Source organism: Chlorocebus sabaeus, chromosome 5, assembly GCF_047675955.1.
Source record: "Chlorocebus sabaeus isolate Y175 chromosome 5, mChlSab1.0.hap1, whole genome shotgun sequence".
NCBI lineage: Eukaryota > Metazoa > Chordata > Mammalia > Primates > Cercopithecidae > Chlorocebus > Chlorocebus sabaeus.
The window spans coordinates 232487-256658 of NC_132908.1; the positions used below are offsets into that span (position 1 = coordinate 232487).

At 48.4% G+C, this 24172-nt stretch overlaps 1 protein-coding gene across 4 annotated transcripts in view; it reads left to right on the forward strand.

Moving 5' to 3' along the window:
- The window catches only part of FAM234A (family with sequence similarity 234 member A), a 34957-nt gene that overhangs the window by 4990 nt on the left and 5795 nt on the right, over positions 1-24172 (forward strand). For 2 of the 4 annotated variants that reach the window (XM_037990083.2, XM_037990084.2), the window contains exons 2-4: positions 12129-12250; positions 15795-16095; positions 23807-23923. In XM_037990083.2, the coding sequence (XP_037846011.1) occupies positions 15828-16095; positions 23807-23923 (385 nt within the window). In that variant the 5' untranslated portion in view covers positions 12129-12250; positions 15795-15827. Of the gene's footprint in view, positions 1-1422; positions 1523-12128; positions 12251-15218; positions 16096-23806; positions 23924-24172 lie in introns of those variants that run through there. The other 2 variants (XM_037990085.2, XM_073014959.1) reach the window with 2 other exon arrangements.

Genomic DNA, 24172 nt, shown 5'->3' on the forward strand with positions numbered 1-24172 from the left:
GGGTGTCATGGCATGTGCCTGTAGTCCAGCTACTCAGGAGGCTGAGGCAGGAGAATTGCTTGAACCCAGGAGGCGAAGGTTGTGGTGAGCCAAGTTCATGCCACTACACTCCAGCCTGGGCAACAGAGCGAGACTACGTCTCAAAAATAAAAAAATTAAAAAAAACCCTGCAAACTTGGTGAATTTTGTACCTGCTTGTGCTTTGCAAAATTCTTCATGGGGCCGGGCGCAGTGGCTCATGCCTGTAATCCCAACACTTTGGGAGGCCGAGGCAGGCGGATCACGAGGTCAGGAGATGGAGACCATCCTGGCTAACACGGTGAAACCCTGTCTCTACTAAAAGATACAAAAAATTAGCTGGGCATGGTGGTGGGCGCCTGTAGTCTCACCTACTCGGGAGGCTGAGGCAGGAGAATCGCTTGAACCCAGGAGGCGGAGGTTGCAGTGAGCTGAGATTGCACTACTGCATTCCAGCCTGGGCGACAGAGCAAGACTCTGTCTCAAGAAAAAATAAAATTAAATAAAAGTTGGGTCGGGTGCAGTGGCTCACGCCTGTAATCCCAGCACTTTGGGAGGCTGAGGAGGATGGATCACAAGGTCAGGAGATTGAGACCATCCTGGCTAATGTGGTGAAACTCTGTCTCTACTGAAAATACAAAAAAATTAGCCAGGTGTGGTGACGGGCACCTGTAGTCCCAGCTACATGGGAGGCTGAGGCAGGAGAACAGTGTGAACCCGGGAGGCAGAGCTTCCGGTGAGGTGAGATTGCGCCACTGCACTCCAGCCTGGGTGACAGAGTGAGACTCCGTCTCAAAAATAAATGAATAAATAAAATTAACACTAATTTGTGGGGGAGTTGCAGGAAATCTGCCTTGGAATTCAGGAGAAAGGCTTACCCCATGGTATTTTCTGGATAGACTACAAAACTTACTCTGTGTAATAGTTGCCCATCAGCTGTTCACCCTCAACTTATTTTTAGGAGGCACTGTGAGCCCTTCTCAAGTACTGTAAAAGTTTTTCAGTTCTGTAAAGGAAAGGAACTTGTGTTTGGGCTTTTGAGTGTTGACTGAAAGTGCTGTGATACTTTTGCCTTTGTCATGGAACCATGATCTTTAAAGTGGTTCTGGAAAAATGGTTACGGGCCTGTTCTTTGTCTTGAGATTATTCTTGGTGGAGAGAGAAATAGCTGCTTGCTGTAAACAGTTGGACACAGGAGCTGTCCTTGTCTGACATCTACTTTGCTCATCTGAAACATCTGCCTCATTGGCTACTGTGGGTGTCTCTGAAGCTCCATTGGCTACTGTGGGTGTCTCTGAGGCTCATGTTGAATTACTGTCAAATACCCAGAGTATTCTTGGTGGTGACACAGCCACATTTTGCAAATACATTTCTTAAGTCGTTTGTGTGTATAGCAGCTGGATTTGGGGACAAGCATTTGGGCACACTTGCTCCAAGATTGGTTAGTGATTATGGATCATGAAGTCTGTGGGAAAATTCAGATCCTGAGGCAGAGAGAATGATTGTGAGTTATCTTACTTGTCTTTTAAATTCTCTTTCATCCGTTTGACTCAGGGGACGCAGTGGACATCTTCCTGGCCTTAAATAAATAGCTTTCTTTCTCCCAGGTGAGAGAAGTATGATGAGTGCTTTGAAAGAAAAATACTGAGTTTTCTGGGGTGGAATGTAGTTAACCAGGGTTAGCAGGGGTCACCCTAAACTTATTTAAGGCCTGGGCCACTGCACCTGGGCCTTTTTTTTTTTTTTTTTTCTTTTTTTTGAGGCAGAGTCTTGTTCTTGTTGCCCAGGCTGGAGTACAATGGTGCGATCTCAGCTCACTGCAACCTCTGCCTCCTGGGTTCAAGCGATTCTCCTGCTTCATCCTCCCTAGTAGCTGGGATTATAGGCACGCACCACATGCCAGCTAATTTTTGTATTTTTAGTAGAGGCGGGGTTTCACCATGTTGGCCAGGTTGGTCTCAAACTCCTGACCTCAAGTGATCTGGCCGCCTTGGCCTCCTAGAGTGCTGGAATTACAGTTGTGAGACACCCAGCTGGGGGCTTATTATTATTATTTTTTAATCCATTGACAAAATCCTTCCAATTTCTGTTTCTTTTTTTTTTTTTTTTTTTTTGAGACAGAGTCTTGCTCTGCCGCCCAGGCTGGAGTGCAGTGGTGCGATCTCAGCTCACTGCAAGCTCCGCCTCGCGGGTTCCCGCCATTCTCCTGCCTCAGCCTCCCGAGTAGCTGGGACTACAGGCGCCCACCACCTCGCCCGGCTAGTTTTTTGTATTTTTCAGTAGAGACGGGGTTTCACCGTGTTAGCCAGGATGGTCTCGGTCTCCTGACCTCGTGATCCGCCCGTCTCGGCCTCCCAAAGTGCTGGGATTACAGGCTTGAGCCACCGCGCCCGGCCCCAATTTCTGTTTCTGACTGGTGAAACTAGATAGTAATATTAATCTATAATCATAGTTTTTCTCTAAATTTTAACTAAATATTTTATCCATTTAAAACACTGTTTTCTTCTCTTTTTTTTTGAGACAGGGTCTTGCCCTGTTGCCCAGACTGGAATGCAGTGGCGAGATCTCGGCTCACCCAAGCCTTGACCTCCCAGGCTCAAGGGAACCTCCCGCCTCAGTCTCTCGCATAGCTGGGACTAGAGGCACATACCACCTGGCTAGTTTTTGTATTTTTTTGTAGAGGCAGGGTTTTGCCACGTTGCTCAGGCTGGTCTCAAACTCCTGAGCTCAAGTGATCTTCCTGCCTCCTGCTTTAGCCTCCTGAAGTTGCTGGGATTACAAGTGTATGCTACTGTGCCTAGCCCTAAAACACTATCTTGACCACAGAGGAGGTCTACAGAAAAAGAAAGAAAAAAAAAACCAAAAATGACTGTCTGCTTCAGGCTGGGCACGATGGTTCACACCTGTAATTCTAGCACTTTGGGAGGCAGAGGTGGGAGGATGACGTGAACCCAGGAGTTACAGACGAGCCTGGGCAACATAGTGAGGCTACTATTTCTACAAAAAATTTAAAGACTAGCTGGATAAAAATTAGCTGGTGCATGCCTGTGCTCCCAGCTACTGGGGAGCCTGAGGCAGGAGGATCTCTTGAGCCCAGGGGGTTCAAGGCTGCAGTGAGCCATTATTGTACCACTTCATTCCAACCTGGACAACAGAGCAAGACCCTGTGTCAAAAAAAAAAAAAGTTTTCATCAAATTCTGCAATTAAAAAAATTAGAAAATATCTATTTTCCTTTTTTTTTTTTTTTTTTTTCTGAGATGGAGTCTTACCCTGTAACCCAGGCTGGAGTGCAATGGTGTGATCTCAGCTCACTGCAACCTCCACCTCCCGGGTTCAAGCAATTCTCCCACCTCAGCCTCCCAAGTAGCTGGGATTACAGGTGTGCACCACCACGCCCAACTAATTTTGTATTTTTAGTAGAGATGGGGTTTCTCTATGTTGGTCAGGCTGGTCTCGAACTCCTGACCTCAGGTGATCCACCCACCTCAGCTTCCCACTGTGGTGGAATTATAGGCGTGAGCCACCATGCCTGACCTAGACCACCTATTTTCATTTTTATTTTTCACTTTTTAACTATTTTCTTTCTTTCTTTAATTTTTTTGACCGCCTATTTTCAAAATATTAAATTGCTTTTTTTTTTTTTTTTTTTTTGGGAGACAAAGTCTCGCTCTGTCTCCCAGGCTGGAGTACAAATGGCACGATCTTGGCTCACTGCAAGCTCTGCCTCACAGGTTCACTCCAGTTTCCTGTCTCAGCCTCCCGAGTAGCTGGGACTACAGGTGCCCACCACCACGGCCGGGTAATTTTTTGTATTTTTAGTAGACAATGTTTCACCTTGTTAGCCAGGATGGTCTCGATCTCCTGACCTCGTGATCCACCCGCCTTGGCCTCCCAGAGTGCTGGGATTACAGGTGTGAGCCACCGCGTCGGCCTTGAATTCCTTTTTATTTGTGGATTTGTGGTGATGATTTTTATTCTGCCCTTCCTGAGTACATATACTTTTCCTAATTAAAAAGCAATTAGAGGCTGGGCGCAGTGGCTCAGCGCAGCCACCGCCCCTACTACACAGTGGTAGAGAGTTCAAGACCAGCCTGACCAATATGAAGAAACCCCATCCCTACTAAAAATACAAAATTAGCCTGACGTGGTAGCACATGCCTGTAATCCCAGCTACTCAGGAGGCTGATGCAGGAGAATCGCTTGAAACCAGGAGGCAGATGTTGCAGTGAGCCAAGATCGCGCCATTGCACTCCAGCCCGGGCAACAGTGCAAGACTCTGTGTCAAAAAAAAAAAAAAAAAAAAAGAGCAATTAGAATGAGACTTTTGTTTTTATTTTCTGTTCTCTGTGACTCAGTAAACTTCTTAGAGAAAGAACTCTTGGAGAAAAGGGAGAGACCCGTTACTTCCTTTCAGCATGGACTGTGGCATTCCTACCCCACCCCCGCCAAAATGTTAATGAGCTGTGCAAACTGATGCTGGATTTTTTTGTTCTTCCTCCTGATCAGAGTTTCCTCTCAGGACTGGGTAGCCTGTGGACTCTCTGGAGGACAGACAGGTGTGGCAGTCTCAGTGGCCTAGAGTGGACGGCTGGTTTACTGACGGTCCTTTTTTTTTGAGACAGAGTCTTGGTCTGTTGCCCAGGCTGGAGTGCAGTAGTAGTCTTGCCTCACCGCATCTTCTACCTCCCAGGCTGAAGTGATTCTCGTGCTTCAGCCTTCCCAGTAGCTGAGATTACAGGCAGACGCCACCATACCCACCCAGTTTTGTATTTTTAATAGAGACGGGATTTCACCACGTTGGCCAGCCTGGTCTTGAACTCCTGTTCTCAAGTGATCTGTCCACCTCGGCCTCCCAAAATGCTAGGATTATAGGCATGAGTCACCATGGGCTTACTGATAGTTCTGTAGGCCAGGGGAATCATCTGTTTGAATAACCATATATGGGGTATTGTGTTTATCTTTCTTCAAGTTATTTTTGGTGTCAGGTCTTTTTTTTTTTTGAGTCTCACCCTGTCACCCAGGCTGGAGTGCAATGGCGTGATCTCGGCTCACGGCAATCTCTGCCTCCCAGGTTCAAACGATTCTCCTGCCTCAGCCTCCTTAGTAGCTGAAATTACTGATGCGCACCACCACGCCCGGTTAATTTTTTGTGTTTTTAGTAGAGATGGGGTTTCACCATGTTGGCCAGGCTGGTCTCGAACTCCTGACCTGGCGATCTACCCACCTCGGCCTCGCAAAGTGCTGGGATTACAGGCGTGAGCTACCACACCCAGCTAGTGTCAGGTCTTTTACCTTAATTAATACATATCATATTGACAAATTTTCTTTTCCGAGCCCTCACTTTTTTTTTGAAACAGGGTCTCACTCTGTTGCCCAAACTGGAATGTAATGATAGTGATCACAGCTCACTGCAGCCTCAACTTCTTGGGCTCAAGCTAACTTCCCACCTCAGCCTCCCAGGTAGCTGTGATTACAAGCACGTGCCACTACATGTGACTAATTTTATTTTACTTTTTGTAGAGATAGGGTCTCCCCATGTTGCCCAGACTGGTCTCGACCTCTTGGCCTCAAGTCATCCTCCTGCTTCAGCCTCCCAAAACACTAGGATTATAGGCGTGAACCACCATGCCCGGCCATGAAGTTAAATTTTTTGGTTATTAGCTTGCTGAGTTCTGTTTTTCTGTGTTTTTAAATAGCCACATGGCCTGCCTCTCTGTGGTCAATGGTATGGATGCTCAAGTACAGCAAGGACAGTGCCCTGCTCAAGTCTCTCTGACCTGGGTCCATGGGGATTTTCTCTGTCAATCAGGTTCTTGAAGCTCTGGCTACTGTTTCTGGTATTTTTAACGACCACAGTCGAGAAAAACATTGGTATCTTCTTGCCATTGATGAGTAAATCTTTGGGCCTATCTCATGGTGTCCTTATTTGCAAACTGGTTGAATCATGAACTGCCTGGCCGGCTTTGGCTGCCTTGCTGTTGTGGCTTTTAATAACTACCCCTGTTTTCTGGTGGCTGAGTAGTTTCCAAAAGGAAGTCTTACCTGGGGATCCTGTGAAGGAATTCCTGACCAACTTTTTAATTTTCCAAAGACAGGCCTTACTAGTGTTAAGGCCTTTTCTGTGGCCAGGCCGGTGTGAAAGCTTGTGCAGAGGCTGTATAGCAGTAAGACGTCCCACCCTTTGGGGCATTTTCATTGTCACCACGTTGTCCGACTTTGGTGACGACCCCTTTTAAACTCTGGCATTTGCTCGGGAAGTATTGGGGAGTATTATTATAAATGCTATGTGTATCGGTTCTTTCCCCACAGTAGAAAGGGAAATGATTTTAATGAATGGTTTTGAGGAAGCTGGTAATTATTTTGTAATGGAGAATCGTAACATGCCAGAGGTTTGGCTCTTCTTTCAGTATTTCTTCAGGCTACCACAAAACTCAACTATTGATATTCTTCCAAAAATAAACAAAACACTTAGACACCTGCCTCTGGAACAAAATAGCTTCATGTTAAGGTAGGTAGCTTTGTAAACATAAGGTAGCTACCTTCATGTTTAAGGTAGCACCAACCAAGGCTGCCTGTGGTGAAGCTGGTTCTTCCTCTTAAACTTATATGAACCTCTGACCCCACCCCCCCTTACTAAAGGTTTTCTTTTCTCTTTTGATTTTTTATTTTATAGTTTTTATTTTGGACTACTTATAGATTCACAAGATGTTGCAAAAATAGCACAGGGCTGGACCCTGCAGTCTGCTTCCTGAATGGTAACATCTTTTTTTTTTTTGAGACGGAATTTTGCTCTTGTCGCCCAGGCTGGAGTGCAATGTCGTGATCTTGGCTCACTGCAACCTCTGCCTCCCAGGTTCAAGTGATTCTCCTGCCTCAGCCTCCCGAGTAGCTGGGATTACAGGCATGCACCACCAGGCCCGGCTAATTGTTTTTTGTATTTTTAGTAGAGATGGGGTTTCTCCATGTTGGTCAGGCTGGTCTCAAACTCCCGACCTCAGGTAATCTGCCCACCTCAGCCTCCTGAAGTGCTGGGATTTACAGGCGTGAACCACCACACTTGACCAATAACTACCATTTCAAATTCCCACTCCTACTGTACTACAGACCTGTTACCCTATATTCTCACCAACACATTTTAAAATGCTTAACTTTTAGGCTGGGCATGGCCCACACTGTGGGAGGCTGAGGCAGACGGATCGCTTGGGCCCTGGAGTTCGAGACCAGCCTGGGCAACGTGGCGAAACTCCGTCTCTATAAAAAATACAAAAATTTGCCCGGGGCCGGGCGCGGTGGCTCAAGCCTGTAATCCCAGCACTTTGGGAGGCCGAGACGGGCAGATCACGAGGTCAGGAGATCGAGACCATCCTGGCTAACACGGTGAAACCCCGTCTCTACTAAAAATACAAAAAACTAGCCGGGCGAGGTGGCGGGCGCCTGTAGTCCCAGCTACTCCGGAGGCTGAGGCAGGAGAATGGCGTAAACCCGGGAGGCAGAGCTTGCAGTGAGCTGAGATCCGGCCACTGCAGTCCAGCCCGGGCTACAGAGCAAGACTCCGTCTCAAAAAAAAAAAAAAAAAAAAAAAAAAATTTGCCCGGTGCAGTGGTGCACACCTGTGGTCCCAGCTCCTTGATAGGCTGAGGTGGGACAATCACTTGAACCCAGGAGGAGGAGGTTGCAGTGAGCCTAGATCGCCACTGCCCTTCAGCCTGGGTGACAGAGTGAGACCCTGTCTCAAAATAAAATGAAATGGTTAACTTTTGTTAATGTCATTTGTCCTGCTGTGTCTATGAGTGAGACTGAGCGTGTTTCCCTTGGGCACCCGCCACTGGAGTGTGCTCTTCGGTGAACTGCCCAGTTACGAATTCGTTTCCTCTTTCCCCGCTGGGGTCCTTGCCTTTCTTTTGTGGGTTTGTGAAATCTCCAGGAATATTTATCCTGGTTTGTTTTGCGGAGCTGACAAGGTAACAATCTTTTGGCTTCCCTGGCCACGTTGGAAGAATTGTCTCGGGCCACACGTGAGGTACACTAACACTAACGGTAGCTGATGAGATCTCCGAATGTTTTCAGAAAGTTGATGAATTTGTGTTAGGCCACACTGGGCCAAGGGTTGGACAAACTTGGGTTAGACATTTCAGAGTATATTTAGTCCCATCAGTGTTTTTCTTAATGATTTCCACCTTTGGGGTCATGCTTTCAAGACTTCCTAACCAAGGTTACATAAACATTCTCTTCTATTTCCTTTTAGTTTAATGTTTGTTAAAAATAATGTTTATGTTTTTGGCCAGGCATGGTGGCTCACACCTGTAATCCCAGCACTTTGAGAGGCTGAGGTGGGCAGATCACGAGGTCAGCAGTTCTAGACCAGCCTGACCAATATGGTGAAACCCTGTCTCTACTAAAAATACACAAATTAGCCAGGTGTGGTGGCAGGTACCTGTGGTCCCAGCTACTTGGGAGGCTGAGTGAACCTCTGCCTCCCAAGTTCAAGCAATTCTCCTGCCTCAGCCTCCCGATGATTGATGGGTGTTTTGTGTGTGTGTGTATGTTTTTTTTTTTTTTGAGATGGGAGTCTCGCTCTGTTGCCCAGGCTGGAGTGCAGTGGCGTGATATTGGCTCACTGCAACCTCTGCCTCCCGGGTTCAAGCGATTCTCCTGTCTCAGCCTCCTGAGTAGCTGGGATTATAGGCGCACGCCACCATACCCAGCTAATTTTTGTACTTAAGTAGAGATGGGGTTTCACCATGTTGTTTAGGCTGGTCTTGAACTGCTGAGTTCGTGATCCACCTGCCTCAGCCTCCCGAAGTGCTGGTATTACAGGCGCAAACCACCACGCCTGGTTGATTGGTGTTTTTGTAATTGATTGATTGGTGGTTTTGGGGGGTTTTTTTTATTGACGTTTTGTTTTGTTTTGAGACAGAGCTTCGCTGTGTGTCACCAGGCTGGAGGGCAGTGACATGATCATGGTTCACTGCAGCCTCAGCTTCCTGGGTTCAAGTGGCCCTCCCACCTCACCTTCCTGGGTGGGTAAGACCACAGGTGTGTGCCCCCACACCTGGCTGATTTTTTTTTTCTTTCTTTTTAGAAACAGGGTCTCAGCATGTTGCCCAGGCTGGTCTTGAACTGAGCTCAAGCTATCCATGCACCTCTGCCTTGCAAAGTGCTGGGATTACTGACATGAGACACCACTACCAGCCTTACTAATGATTTTTTTTTTTTTTTTTTTTTTTTTTTGAGACGGAGTCTTGCTCTGTAGCCCGGGCTGGAGTGCAGTGGCCGGATCTCAGCTCACTGCAAGCTCCGCCTCCCGGGTTCCCGCCATTCTCCTGCCTCAGCCTCCGGAGTAGCTGGGACTACAGGCGCCCGCCACCTCGCCCGGCTAGTTTTTTTGTATTTTTAGTAGAGACGGGGTTTCACCGTGTTAGCCAGGATGGTCTCGATCTCCTGACCTCGTGATCCACCCGTCTCGGCCTCCCTAAGTGCTGGGATTACAGGCTTGAGCCACCGCGCCCGGCCTTTTTTTTTTTTTTTTTTTTTTAAGAGAAGTCTCGCTCTTGTTCCTCAGGCTTGAGTGCAATGGGTCAGTCTTGGCTCACTGCAGCCTCCGCCTCCCAGGTTCAAACAATTCTCCTGCCCCTGCCTCCCAAGTAGCCTGCCACCATGCCTGGCTAATTTTTGTATTTTTTGGTAGAGACCGGTTTTCACCATGTTGGCCAGGCTGGTCTCGAACTCCTGACCTCAGGTGATCCAGCCGCCTCAGCCTTCCAAAGTGCTGGGATTATAGGCATGAGCCACCACACCCGGCCTTATTGATGATTTTTAAACCAGTTTCTCACAAACTCTTTTGATCTTAGATCAGTCTGTGTTTTTCACAAATGCCTCAACAGCTGGCTCACAGTTTTAGAAACCTGTGTTTGTCAGTTAAAATGATGATCCTCCCCAAAATGTTCAGTGCCGTTTTCTGTCCTGACCTAGGTTCACCCAAGTGGTAGGAGAGTCCCCATGGAGGCACCACGGGGCCTGACTATCTGGGAACCCTCCCAGAGTAGAGCCCAGTGCTGGGCTCAGGTGGGTGCTCATCTGGTTAAGTCAGTTTTACCCGCATTGTTTTGCGTCTTTTGCGTCCTGTAGTGGGGCTTTGCCTTCTGAAGCCTCTGTTTCTATCTTCCCTCACGTATGTGATATGTTGTATTTCATTCTGCTCTGCAGGTGAGGACACTGGCCAAATTGTAGGCACTCACAAGACACAGATGACCCCAATCCCCAACTGTGTTATTAATGAGCCTTTAGAGAGTTTTTTCCCTTTGTCCTTCTAAATCGTGTTACCGAGATGGCCTGTGCTTGGGGAGATGTTTGTCCTTTCAGCCAGGCTCTCCAATTCAAAAGGCAGGAATTGAGAAAATGACAGCACTTTCTCTGTCCCTGCCACAGACTGTCCAGTTTGGTCTGATACAACATGACCAATCATGCAGTAGAGATGAGAGAGCAGTTTGAACTTTGTTTTCCTTTGATTTTTAGAGGCCACCTTATAACTCAGCCATTCCAGTCACATTTTTTTCATATGAAGTGTGTACTTCATATACTCCATGCTTGTCCACACAGAGAATACTTCTAGAAGGACCCATATGAAACCAGTATCAAGCTTCCCCTCTTGAGCCCTGGAGCCACAAGATGAAAGGAGATTTACCCTTTTATACTTTTTAAGTTTTGTGGGTTTTTTTGAAACAGAGTCTTGTTCTTTTGCCCAGGCTGGAATGCAATGGCATGGTCATGGCTCACTGCAGCCTTGACCTCCTGGGCTCAAGCAGTCCTCCTGCCTCAGCCTCCCGAGTAGTTGAAACGACAGGTGCCCATCACCACACCTGGCTGATTTTTTTATTTTTGGTGGAGATGAGGTGTCCCCATGTTGCCCAGGCTGGTCTCAAACTCCCGGGCCCAAGCGACCTGCCTGCCTCTGCCCCCAAAGTACTGGGATTACAGGCGTGAGCCACCGGGCCCAGCCCTCGTAAACGTTGTGTGTGTATATATATATAACTGATGTTTTTAAAATTATAAATCCGAACTACATTAATAGGAATTGTCTTGCAGGGTCCCTTGGTCATAGCTTAGGTGTTGGAAGAATGATTAAGAAAAGGAGCGATGGGCCGGGCGCGGTGGCTCAAGCCTGTAATCCCAGCACTTTGGGAGGCCGAGACGGGCGGATCACGAGGTCAGGAGATCGAGACCATCCTGGCGAACACGGTGAAACCCCGTCTCTACTAAAAATACAAAAAATTAGCCGGGCGAGGTGGCGGGCGCCTGTGGTCCCAGCTACTCGGGAGGCTGAGGCAGGAGAATGGCGTAAACCCGGGAGGTGGAGCTTGCAGTGAGCTGAGATCCGGCCACTGCACTCCAGCCTGGGAGACAGAGCGAGACTCCGTCTCAAAAAAAAAAAAAAAAAAAAAGAAGAAGAAGAAAAGGAGCGATGTAATTTACTAGCTTGAGGTCTGCATTTGGTTTGACTTTACTAAGCTTGCTGTGAACTCCAAGGAACAGAAAACCCAGAATGCAGGTCAGGTGGCATCTTCAGAGGAAGAGGCCCTTTCCCCTTTGCCTTGTTTCCAGGCTGGCTGTGGGGGGGTGGAGTCTCCCCCTTGAGGGTCAGGAGATGTCTGGCCGTCATCTGGTAGAGTGGGATGAACCAAACAAGGGCAGACTTCTCAGCCTGTGATTCTCTGCTTAGCTGCACCCTGGAGTCAGCTGGAGAGTGCCAGCAGCTGCTCCTGACTGGGACCCCACGCCCAGAGTGGCCAACTGAGTCCTTCTGGAGTGTGGCATCAGGATTGGGAACGCACTCAGGTTATTACCGGGTCCTTCTGGATCGTGGCGTCGGGAGTGCGAAAGCGCTCAGGTTATTACCGGGTCCTTCTGGATCGTGGCGTCGGGAGTGCGAAAGCGCTCAGGTTATTACTGAGTCCTTCTGGAGTGTGGCACCAGGATTGCGAAAGCGCTCAGGTTATTTTCATGTGGAGCCACCGCTGAGAATCGTGTCTTTGGAAGGATCGAAGTTCCTCACCTGACACCTTCGCAGGCTGCCTGAGCTGCACTTTACAAGTAGCTTTATGATCCCTAGGTTCACCTGGGCTTACGAAGGCACAGATTCCCTGTCCACGGCTCACAACCAGATGCACCAGCAGGAGTCAACATCGAGCACGTCCTCCGGGCAGCACCTCCTCTGGGCACTCCCACAACCAGGTAGGTCAGGACTCGTGGGCCCATGGATGGATGGGTCGTGTTTTCAGATTCCTGGTGGTGGTGGTTGATGCCCCTCCTTGAGAACTGCTTTCCCACACGTTTTCTTCGAAGCTCTGGCTCCCAACAGATGAGGACAGCTGAGGCTCAGAGCTCAAATTTCTTGGCTGCAATTTTAAAGCTCTTAAGTTTAAAGCCTTAAAGATAGAAACCCAGAATTGTAGCATTCTGGTTCTCACTCCATTTTCTTTCCTTTGCCAAAGGAATCTATGTTTTAAACATTTCACACATCCCTTCCTTGGGGACATAGTGGCTAGATTTGCTGAACAAATGGCCGTCTCCTCCTCTTCAAGCCCTGGCCCCAGCCCCTCAGGCTCTGGCAGTGAGACCCTCCTACGTTCTGTTGCTGCCTTTTCCCTAGTTACCTTTTCTAGACAACCCGTGCCCTGCCCTCCCCACCCCCATGCCAGCTGCTTGGGTTTAATGAGGTCCTTGGTCATGACTCACTGTTTGATTTTCCGTGGTCTAACTCATTGCCTTTGATAAGCACACCTTTTCGGACTTCCAAGATGTGAAAACTTAAGCCTCAGCACGCTTAGGAGAATGCACACATTTTTTTTTTTTTATTGTGGCAAAATATACATAACATAAAATTTGCCATTAGTAACATTTGGTATAATCCCAGCATTTTATAACCATCACTACGATTTTCATCATCCCACACAGAGAAACCCCATAGTGCATCGCAGTCCCTCCCAACTCTCCCTGTTCCTAGCACCTGGCATCCACGTGTCTACTTCCTGCCTCTGTGAATTTGCCTGTTCTGGGCATTTCTTAGAACTGGAATCACACCACAGGTGACCTTTGTGTCCTAGTTATTTCATTTAGCATAATTTTATAACGTGTCAGAATTTTATTTCTTACTCTGGCTAAAAAACACACCACTGCATTATGGTGCAATTGTATTATTTACAATTATTTACTAAATTGTATTTAGTTTCTCCATTCATATTTTTTTTTGTTTTTGTTTTTGTTTTTGTTTTTTGAGAAGGAGTCTCCCTCTGTTGCCCAGGTTGGAGTGCAGTGGCGCAGTCTGAGCTCACTGCAACCTCCACCTCCCAGGTTCAAGTGATTCTCCTGTTCTAGCCTCCCGAGTAGCTGGGATGACAGGTGCCTGCCACCATGCCCGGTTATTTTTTTTGTATTTTTAGTAGAGACAGCTTTTACCATATTGGCCAGGCTGGTCTCATACTCCTGACCTCGTGATCTGCCTGCCTTGGCCTCCCAAAGTTCTGGGATTACAGGCATGAGCCACTGCGCCCAGGCTATATGTTCATACGTTGTTGGACATCTGGGTTGTTTCTACGTTTTGGCTGTTGTTAATAATGAACCAATATGAACATTGCTTTACAAGTTTTTGTTTGAGCCTCTGCGGTGGGGTTTTTGTTTGTTTGTTTTTTGAGACAGGGTCCTGCTCTGTCACCCAGGTGGGAGTGCAGTGGCCTGATCTCAGCTCACTGCAGCCTCTGCCCCACCGGGCTCCAGTCATCTTCCTACCCCAGCCCCCTAAGTAGCTGGGACACAGGCGGGCGCCACCATACCCGGCTAATTTTTTTGGTATTTGTATTAGAGACAGAGTCTTACTACATTGCCCAGGCTGGTCTCAAACTCCTGAGCTCAAGCAATCCACTCACTCGGCCTCCCAAAGTGCTGCGATTACAGGCGTGAGCCACCATGCCTAGCCAGGTTTGCTTTTTTTTAAGAGATGGGGTCTAGGCCGGGCGCGTGTCCAGCTAATTTTTGTATTTTTAGTAGAGATGGGGTTTTCACTATGTTGGCCAGGATAGTCTCAATCTTTTGACCTTGTGATTTGCCTGCCTCAGCCTCCCGAAGTGCTGGGATTACAGGCGTGAGCCACCGTGCCCGGCCGGAAGGTCTCTTTTTTTAATTCTTGTGGGTGTACACCTAGGACTGGACTTGCTGGAGAATATGGTAGTTCTATGTTTAACTTTTTGAGGATCTGCCAGACTGTTTTTCACAGCAGCTGCATCATTTTACAGTCCCACGAGCAATGTACGATGGTTCCGATTTCTCCGCATCCTCACCCAGACTTGTCGTTTTCCCTTTTAAAATTAAAGTCATTCTAGTGGCATACACAGGTTATTACGTGAATTATTTTTGTTAGATAATTAGGAAAAGACAAAGTCCGAGTGAACAGTTTAAAACAAAAGTCAGCGGTCCCTTATCTCTCTGTTTTCCTGACCCTTCCCCAGAGGGTGCAGCTTTCAGCTCAGCACTTCCTTGTGTTCCTTCGCTGAGCTCTGCACGCCCTCTTTCAGCTTTCACCCCTCCCTTTGTTGTGAACTGCTGACTTCCTTTTTGGGTAAATGAAGATTTTACCTCAAATCTGCCTGATCATGTCCAATCTCGCAGTATGATGTGTTAGGACATCGGTTTGGCTGTTCAAAAAGGACAAAATAACAAAAATCTTGCTTGAGAAAAAATGGAAGTTTTTTTTTTTCTCTTTTTATACAGTCGAAGCAGCTCAGGCTGGGTGGTGGTGGTTGGCAGATATCAGAGGCCCTGTGCCTTTCCTATCTTCAAATGTGTTTTCCGTTTTTGTTTCTGAGACGGCGACTGCCAGTTTCCCCACCACATCCACCCCCGGTCCAGCCAGCTGGAACCAGGGCAAGGAGAGGGCATGCGTTTCCCCTCAGAGTCGGGGCTCAGAAGTTACACCCAGCACTGAGCTCACTCCACACAGCCGTCCCCTGTCCTCCCCTGTGGACTTCTGTTTGTACATATTTTATTTTTTTCTAGTTAGTCTGTGCTTATGCATGAACATATTGATAATAATTAGGTAATGTTTGAATGTTTACTGTGTATCAGATGATCTTATAAGTGCTTTCTATGCATTTAATTATTTAATCCTTAGAATAGGCTTCTAAAGTAGATATTATTTCTTTTACAGATAAGGAAATGAGGCACAGTTCAGTGAAAGCGTACCACCTAGAGGGGTGCAAGGCTGCCCGCCCAGAGCCCATCTTCACCCTGGAACTTTGAATTTTGAATCTGTAGCTCTCCAGGGAGCCCATGTGTGTGCACCTGGGTCGCTTTTTCCATCCGTGCTTGAGGCCGGTGGAAGGTGACTCAGACGTGCTCCGAGGCTGAGTAGGTGGGGCTTAGTGAACTTGCGGGGTGTGGGTTGCAGCGTCCTCACCCCTGGCCCAGCCCCGCCCTGGAGCTCCTTCAGCATTTCCTGGGTTCGGCAGGCAGGAAGCACCAGCGTGTTCAGGATGAAAATAGTTCCTGCTTGCTGGCTCTACACAGCTAATTCGTCTTTCCACATTAGTTAGAGACCTTCTTAAGTATAATCTGTTAAGACTGACACCCTAAACGTTTATTTAGTTTTTATTTACTGGGCTGACAGCCCATAGTTACAGCTGCAGCCAGCTCCCCAAGAAGCTGACACTGGCAGACCCCTCTGTGCTGCAGCTTTGTGCCGTGGGACTGCTTGCCTTGCCGACCTCTTGCTTTGTTGACACAGTGACCAGGAGTTAAACTTTGAGGTGTGCCCGTGATGTTGGATCACCAGGACTTAGAAGCCGAAGTGCACCCCTTGAAAAATGAAGAAAGAAAATCTCAGGAAAATCTGGGAAACCCGTCGAAAAATGAGGATAACTTGAAAAGCACACCTCCACAGTCCCGGCTCTCCCGATGCCGAACGGTGGCGTTTTTTCTTTCATTGTTTCTCTGCCTTTTTGTGGTGTTTGTCGTCTCATTCGTCATCCCGTGTCCAGACCGGCCAGCGTCACAGCGAACGTGGAGGATCGACTACAATGCCGCTGGTGAGCCCGGCTTCCCGCCCAGTGGAGTCCGAAGCAGCTCTTCCCAGGGGCTGGGGGTGGGGCAGAACTGTGTCTGTGAGTCTAGAATTGGCCTTGGAGCTGTGAATCAACCCCAAGTGGCTGCCAGTTCTATGTCCAAGGTTTTCCTGGAATTTTAGGGCGCGATAGGGCAACGTTTTTATTTTATTTTTTGAGGTAGACTTTCTCTCTTGTTGCCCAGGCTGGAGTGCGATGGCACGATCTCAGCTCACCGCAACCTCTGCCTCTGGGGTTCAAGCGATTCTCCTGCCTCAGCCTCCCAAGTAGCTGTGTTTACAGGCGTGCAGCACCACGCCCAGCTAATTTTGTATTTTTAGTGGAGATTGGGTTTCTCCATGTTGGTCAGGCTGGTTTCGAACTCCTGACCTCAGGTGATCCGCCCACCTCGGCCTCCCAAAGTGCTGGGATTAGAGGCATGAGCCACCGCGCCCGGCCGAGCAGCCTTTAAATAAACATGCTGCCAGGGAAGCATTGTGGCTGGCTCTTGGTTATCCCTTTTTTTTTTTTTTTTTTTTTTTTCTGAGGCAGTTTTGCTCTTGTTGCCCAGGCTAGAGTGCAATGGTGCCATCTCTGCTCACCGCGGGTTCAAGCAATTCTCCTGCCTCAGCCTCCCGACTAGCTGGAATTACAGGCATGTGCCACCACGCCTGGCTAATTTTGTATTTTTAGTAGAGACGAGGTTTCTCCATGTTGGTCAGGCTGGTCTCGAACTCCTGACCTCAGATGATCTGCCCACCTCAGCCTCCCAAAGTGCTGGGATTACAGGCATGAGCCACTGTGTCTGGCCTTGGTTCTCCCTTTTTTTTTTTTTTTTTTGAGACAGAGTCTTGCCCTGTCGCCCAGGCTAGAGTGCAGCGGCACAATCTCAGCTCACTGCAAGCTCCGCCTCCCATGTTCCCACCATTCTCCTGCCTCAGCCTCCCGATTAGCTGGGACTACACCCAGCTACAGGTGCCCACCACCACGCCCAGCTAATTTTTTGTATTTTTAGTAGAGACAGGGTTTCACCGTGTTAGCCAGGATAGTCTCAATCTCCTGACCTCGTGATCTGCCTGCCTTGGCCTCCCAAAGTGCTGGGATTACAAGCGTGAGCCACCACACCCAACTGGTTCTCCCTTTTTTAGCCTCCCAAACTCATCTCCCTTTTTTAGGAAGGATGAGTTGGGTAAATAAAAGTAGCCCACTTGGGTACTTTTCTAAATTAAAAAAGTTAATGAAACAGAGCTTCTGGGTGAAAGATACAGAAAAGGCTGTCATAAAATGTGAAAAACATGCACCAGCTCATATGGTCCAGTCTTGCTAGGATGCCCCAGCTCACATCCTGGTTAGTAAAAGGAAAGAATGCTTTCATTCCTGTCTCGTGCACTTGCCATTCTGGAGTCTTAGCCGTTATAGAAAGCAATGGAATCAGCCTTAGTCGGGACATTCTGCTTCTAGGAGAACAGCAGCTGCAGTCACCCGTGTCAGTGGGCGTGAGCACTGACAGCCTCAGTGTTTCCTGCCACAGACTTCAGGGCTTCTCCAGTGCCATCAGTAGGATTTGTTGTTGAAACCTCACTTAGGGTCAATTTGTGTTCAAAATATACATGTATTTTTTGAGACAGAGTCTTGCTGTGTCACCCAGGCTGAAGTGCAGTGGTACAATCTTGGCTCAGTGCAAGCTGTGCCTCCCAGGTTCCCGCCATTCTCCTGCCTCAGCCTCCCGAGTAGTTGGGATTACAGGCGCCTGCCACCACGCCCAGCTACTTTTTTATATTTTTTAGTAGAGATAGGATTTCACCATGTTAGCCAGGATGGTCTCGATCTCCTGACCTCGTGATCTGCCCGTCTCGGCCTCCCGAAGTGCTGGGATTAGAGGCGTGAGCCACCACGCTGGCCTTCTTTTTTTTTTTTTTTTTTTTTGAGATGGAGTCTTGCTTTGTCGCCCAGGCCAGAGTGCAGTGGCGTGATGTCCGCTCACTGCAAGCTCCGCCTCCCAGGTTCACACCGTTCTCCTGCCTCAGCCTCCCAAGTAGCTGGGACTACAGGTGCCTGCTACCACGCCCGGCTAATTTTTTGTATTTTTAGTAGAGACGGGGTTTCACCATGTTCGCCAGGATGATCTCGATCTCCTGACCTAGCGATCCACCTGCCTTGGCCTCCCAAAGTGCTGGGATTGCAGGTGTGAGCCAATGCGCCTGGCCAGTCGGCCTTATTTTTTATTTTTTATTTTTTTTGAGACAGAGTCTCTGTCTGTCACCCAGGATGGAGTACAGTGGCGCAATCTCAGCTCACTGCAAGCTCCACCTCCCGGGTTCATGCCATTCTCCTGCCTCAGCCTCCGGAGTAGCTGGGACTACAGGTGCCCGCCACCACGCCTGGCTAATTTTGTGTATTTTTTTTTAGTAGAGACAGGGTTTGACCGTTGTTAGCCAAATGGTCTCGATCTCCTGACCTCATGATCTGCCTGCCTCGGCCTTCCAAAGCGCTGGAATTACAGGCGTGAGGCACCCTGCCTGGCCTTTTTTTTTTTTTTTTTTTCCTGAGACAAAGTTTGCTCTTACTTAATGCCCAGGCTAGAGTGCAGAGGTGCGATCTTGGCTCACTGCAACTTCTGCCTCGCAGGTTCAATCAATTCTCCTGCCTCATTCTCCCCAGTAGCTGGGATTACAGGCACAGGTGCCACCACACCTGGCTACTTTTTTTTTTTTTTTTTTTTTTGAGATGGAGTTTGGCTCTTGTTGCCGAGGCTGGAGTGTAATGGCATGATCTTGGCTCACTGCAACCTCCGCTTTCCAGGTTCAAGCCATTCTCCTGCCTCAGCTTCCCTAGTTGCTGGGATTACAAGCATGTGCCACCATGCCTGGCTAATTTTGTATTTTTAGTAGAGACAGGGTTTCTCCATGTTGGTCAGACTGGTCTCAAGCTCCCGACTTCAGGTGATCCTCCTGCCTTGGTCGCTCAAAGTTCTGGGATTATAGGCGTGAGCCAATGGGCCCAGCCTAATTTTTGTATTCTTTTATTTTTTTAATTTTAATTTTAATTTTTTTTGAGAATGAGTCTTGCTCTATTGCCCAGGCTGGAGTGCAGTGGTGCAGTCTTGGCTCACTGCAAGCCCCACCTCCCGGGTTCACGCCGTTCTCCTGCCTCAGCCTCTGGAGTAGCTGGGACTACAGGTGCCTACAGTGCTGGGATTACAGGCATAAGCCACCATGCCTGGCCAATTTTTGTATTCTTAGTAGAGATGGGGTTTTACCATGTTGGCCAGGCTGTTCTTGAACTTTTTTTTTTTTTTTTTAAGAGATGGTATCTCGCTCTGTCGCCCAGGCTGGAGTGCAGTGACATGAGCTCGGCTCAGTGCAAGCCGTGCCTCCCAGGTTCAAACGATTCTCGTGCCTCAGCCTCCTGAGTAGCTGGGATTACAGGCACACACCACCACACCCAGCTAATTTTTTGTATTTTTAGTAGAGACAGGGTTTCACACATTGGCCAGGATGGTCTCAAGCTCCTGACCTCGTTATTCACCCGTCTCAGCCTCCCAAAGTGCTGGGATTACAGGCGTGAGCCACCACGCCCAGCTGATCTTGAACTCTTGACCTCGTGATCCACCCACCTTGGCGTCCCAACGTGCTGGGATTACAGGCGAGAGCCACCGCGCCTGGCCCTAATTTTGTACTTTTAGTAAAGATGGGGTTTTACCATGTTGGCCAGGCTGCTCTTGAACTCCTGATTTCAAGTGATCCTCTTCCCTCAGCCTCCCAGCATGTTGGGATTACAGGCGTAAGTCACCACACCTGGCCCAATTCAGTGATTGGTAGTCAATTTATAGAGTTATTAGCTGTCAGTACCATTCCGTTTTAGAATATTTCCATCATCCCTAAAAGATTCCTGAAGAGGCTGGGCACAGACCCCATCTCTACAGAAAAATAAAAAAATCAGCCAGGCGTGGTGGCATGCAGCTATGGTCCCAGCTACTTGGGAGGCTGAGGTAAGAGTATCACTTACATCTGGAAGGTTGAGGCTGCAGTAAGCTGTGATCGTGCCACGCACTCCAGCCTGGGTGACAGAGGGAGACCCTGTCTCAAAAAAAGAAACTTCCTCATTACCTTTGTCATCACTCCCTGTTCCCTCCTCTCCTAGCCCTGGGCAACCTAGTCTTCTGTCTCCAAAGGTGAGTCTTTTTTTTTTTTTAGACACAGTTTTGCTTTGGTTGCCCAGGCTGGAGTGCAATGGCATGATCTCGGCTCACCGCAGCCTCTGCCTCCTGGGTTCAGGTGATTCTCCTGTCTCAGCCTCCCAAATAGCTGGGATTATAGGCATGCGCCACCACGCCTGGCTAATTTTGTGTTTTTAGTAGAGATGGGGTTTCTCCATGTTGGTCAGGCTGGTCTCGAACTCCCGACCTCAGGTGATCCGCCTACCTCGGCCTCCCAAAGTGCTGGGATTACAGGCATGAGCCACTGCACCCGGCCTATAGACGTTTCTTAGAAGTGAAATCCTACAGTGTGTACCTTTGGAGTGTGACTTTCTTCACTTAGTGTGATGTTTTGCCATTTGTTTGTGTCGTGGTCTGTATGTCTTTCTGTTGCTGAGCAGTGCTCCTGGGGAGGCTGCTGACTGGCGATCACCTGCATCACTCGCTCTCGGTTGGGGTTCTTATGAATAATTCAGCCGTGAACATTCATGTGCAGACCTTCGTGTGCATGTGTTTTCATTTCTCTTGGGTAGATCTCTAGGAGTGGAATTGCTGAACCCTATGGTCAGTTTATGTTTAACTTTCTGAGGAGCTGACAAGCTGTTTCTAAAGCAGCTGCACCGTGTGACCATTTTACCTTCCGGCTACAATGCTGAGGAGGCCTTCAGTCTCTCCGGTCCTTGCCAACACTTGTTACTGTCTGTCTTTTTTGTTGCACTCATGCTGGTGGGTATGAATTAGAATCTCCCAGTGACTAAAAATGTCGGGTCCCTCCCTTCATGTGAGTTTTAGCCATTCTTTTTTTTTTTTTTTTTTTTTTTTTTTTGAGACGGAGTCTCGCTCTGTCGCCCAGGCTGGAGTGCAGTGGCGCAATCTCGGCTCACTGCAAGCTCCGCCTCCCGGGTTCACGCCATTCTCCTACCTCAGCCTCCCCAGTAGCTGGGACTACAGGCGCCCGCCACTGCGCCCGGCTAATTTTTTTCTATTTTTTAGTAGAGACGGGGTTTCACCATGGTCTCGATCTCCTGACCTTGTGATCCGCCCGCCTCGGCCTCCCAAAGTGCTGGGATTACAGGCGTGAGCCACCGCGCCCGGCCATTTTAGCCATTCTTGTATCTTCTTTGTTGAATGTCTATTCAAGTCTTTTGCCCATTTTTAAAAATTAAAAAAGAAATTTTTTTTTTTGAGACGGAGTTTCACTCTTCTACCTCCAGGCTGGAGTGCAGTGGCGCGATCTCGGCTGACTGCAACCTCTGCCTCCTGGGTTCAAGTGATTCTCCTGCCTGAGCCTCCCAAGTAGCTAGGATTACAGCCACAAGCTACCACACCTGGCTAATTTTTGGTTTGTTTTTTTTTTTTTTTTTTTTTTTTTGAGACGGAGTTTCGCTCTTGTTGCCCAGGCTGGAGTGCAATGGCACAATCTCGGCTCACTGCAACCTCCGCCTTCCGGGTTCAAGTGATTCTCCTGCCTCAGCCTCCCGAGTAGCTAGAACTGCAGGCACACACCACCACGCCTGGTTAATTTTGTATTTTTAGTAGAGACAGGGTTTCTCCATGTTGGTCAGGCTGGTCTCAAATTACCAACCTCAGGTGATCCACCCGCCTAGGCCTCCCAAAGTCCTGGGATTACAGGCTTGAGCCACCACGCTGAGCCGTAACTTTTGTATTTTCAGTAGAGACGGGGTTTTACCGTGTTGGCCAGGCTGATCTCGAACTCCTGACCTCAAGTGATCTGCCTGCCTTGGCTTCCCAAAGTGCTGGGTCTACTGGCATGAGCCACCACTCCTGGCCTCTTCACTCTCTTGATAGTGTCCTTTGATGCATAAAAATTTTTAGTTTTAATGAAGCCTATTTTTTCTTTCCTGTGCTTTTTTTTTTTTTTGGAGACAGAATCTTGCTTTGTCATCCATGCTGGAAAATGCAGTGGCGTGATCTCAGCTCACTGCAACCTCTACCTCCTGGGTTCAAGCGATTCTCCTGCCTCAGTCTCCCGAGTAGCTGGGATTACAGGCGCCCGCCACCATGTTTGGCTAATTTATGTAGTTTTAGTAGAGACAGGGTTTTGCCATATTGGCCTGGCTGGTCTCGAACTCTTGACCTCAGGTGATCCACCCGTCTCAGCCTCCCAAAGTGCTGGAATTACAGACGTGAGCCACCACACTCGGCTTCCTGTGCTTTTGTATCAAAGAAACTGTTACCAGATCCAATGTCATGAAGATTTTTCCCTGTTTTTTTTTTTTTTTTTCCTAAGAGTTTTATAGTTTTAGCTCTTATGTTTAGGTCTTTGATTCATTTTGAGTTCATTTTTGTGCACGATGTAAAGATCCAACTTCATGCTGGGTGCAGTAGCTCACACCTGTAATCCCAGCACTTTCAGAGACTGAGACAGGAGGATCACTTGAGGCCTGGAGTTCAAGGCCAGCCTGGGCAACGTAGCCAGTCCCCATCTCTACAAAAAGGGGGGGGCGGGGTTCAACTTTATTTTTTTAATTTTTATTTTTTTGAGATGGAGTCTCGCTGTGTTGCCCACGCTGGAGTGCAGTGGCACAATCTCAACTCACTGCAGCCTACCCCTCCTGGGTTCAAGCAGTTCTCCTGCCTCAGCCTCCCAAGTAGCTGGAACTGTAGGCGCCTGCCACCTTGCCCGGCTAATTTTTGTATTTTTAGTAGAGACAGGGTTTCACCATATTAGCCAGGCTGGTGTCTGTCTCCTGACCTTGTGATCCGCCTGCCTCGGCCTCCCAAAGTGCTGGGATTACAGGTTTGAGCCACCGCGCCCGGCCTATTTTTTTTGGGTTTTTTAATTTTCTTTTTTTTTTGAGATGGACTCTCGCTCTGTCTCCAGGCTGCTGGATTGCAGTGGTGCCATCTTGGCTCACTGCAACCTCTACCTCCTGGTTCAAACAATTCTCTTGCCTCAGCTTCCCGAGTAGCTGGGATTACAGGCACGCACCACCACACCCAGCTAATTTTTTGTATTTTTAGTAGAGACAGGGTTTCACATGTTGGCCAGGATGGTCTCAATCTCCTGACCTTGTTATCTGCCCACCTTGGCCTCCCAAAGTGCTGGGATTACAGGCGTGAGCCACCGCCCCTGGCCATCTTCATTCTTTTGGTGTTTGATTTTAGGGCGTAAAGTTTATCACTTGAGTCCTTAAATGAAAGGAAGTATAAACCCTGATGAGTATGGAGTGTGGACTGTCTAGATGCCACCTGGTCTAGGGAGGGATTTCTTCCTGAACGGAAGGTGCCAGAACATGCGTTCTTAACGCCCAGGTGTCCGGCTTGTTCCTTTCTGAAGCTTAGCACTGGGCATCGTTGTCCCACCCCTTGTGTTCAGGAAGAACATTACTCATCCGAGTGAAGAAGCCACTGTCCTCGCTGGGTGACCTCACAGGGGCAGGTTCAACGGAGCAGAGAAGTAGGTCATGTTGGACCTGATCGTTCCTGGAAACCAGACATGGCCCGTGGAGTGTAGTCTGTGGTTTTCTCTTTCAGTTATCTATGATTTCCTGGCTGTGGATGACATAAACGGGGACAGGATCCAAGATGTTCTCTTTCTTTATAAAAACACCAACAGCAGCAACAATTTCAACCGATCCTGTGTGGATGAAGGTAATTTCATTTTATGTGAAAAAGAAGGAGCTCCCTGTAGAAGGAGGAGTCGTTGTTTTGGGTAACCCTCTCACTTTCATAGTGTTTGGGGGAAACAGATGGTGGTATTTCTGCAACCCATCTCGTCACCCTTCCTGGCAGGACCAGAAAGAGGCCAGGAAGCCCAGCGCCAGCAGCCCTGGCCACTGAGCCCGGGTGGAGTCAGCATTAGAGCCCCGGGAGCCTGCAAGATAAAGGGGATCCACCTGG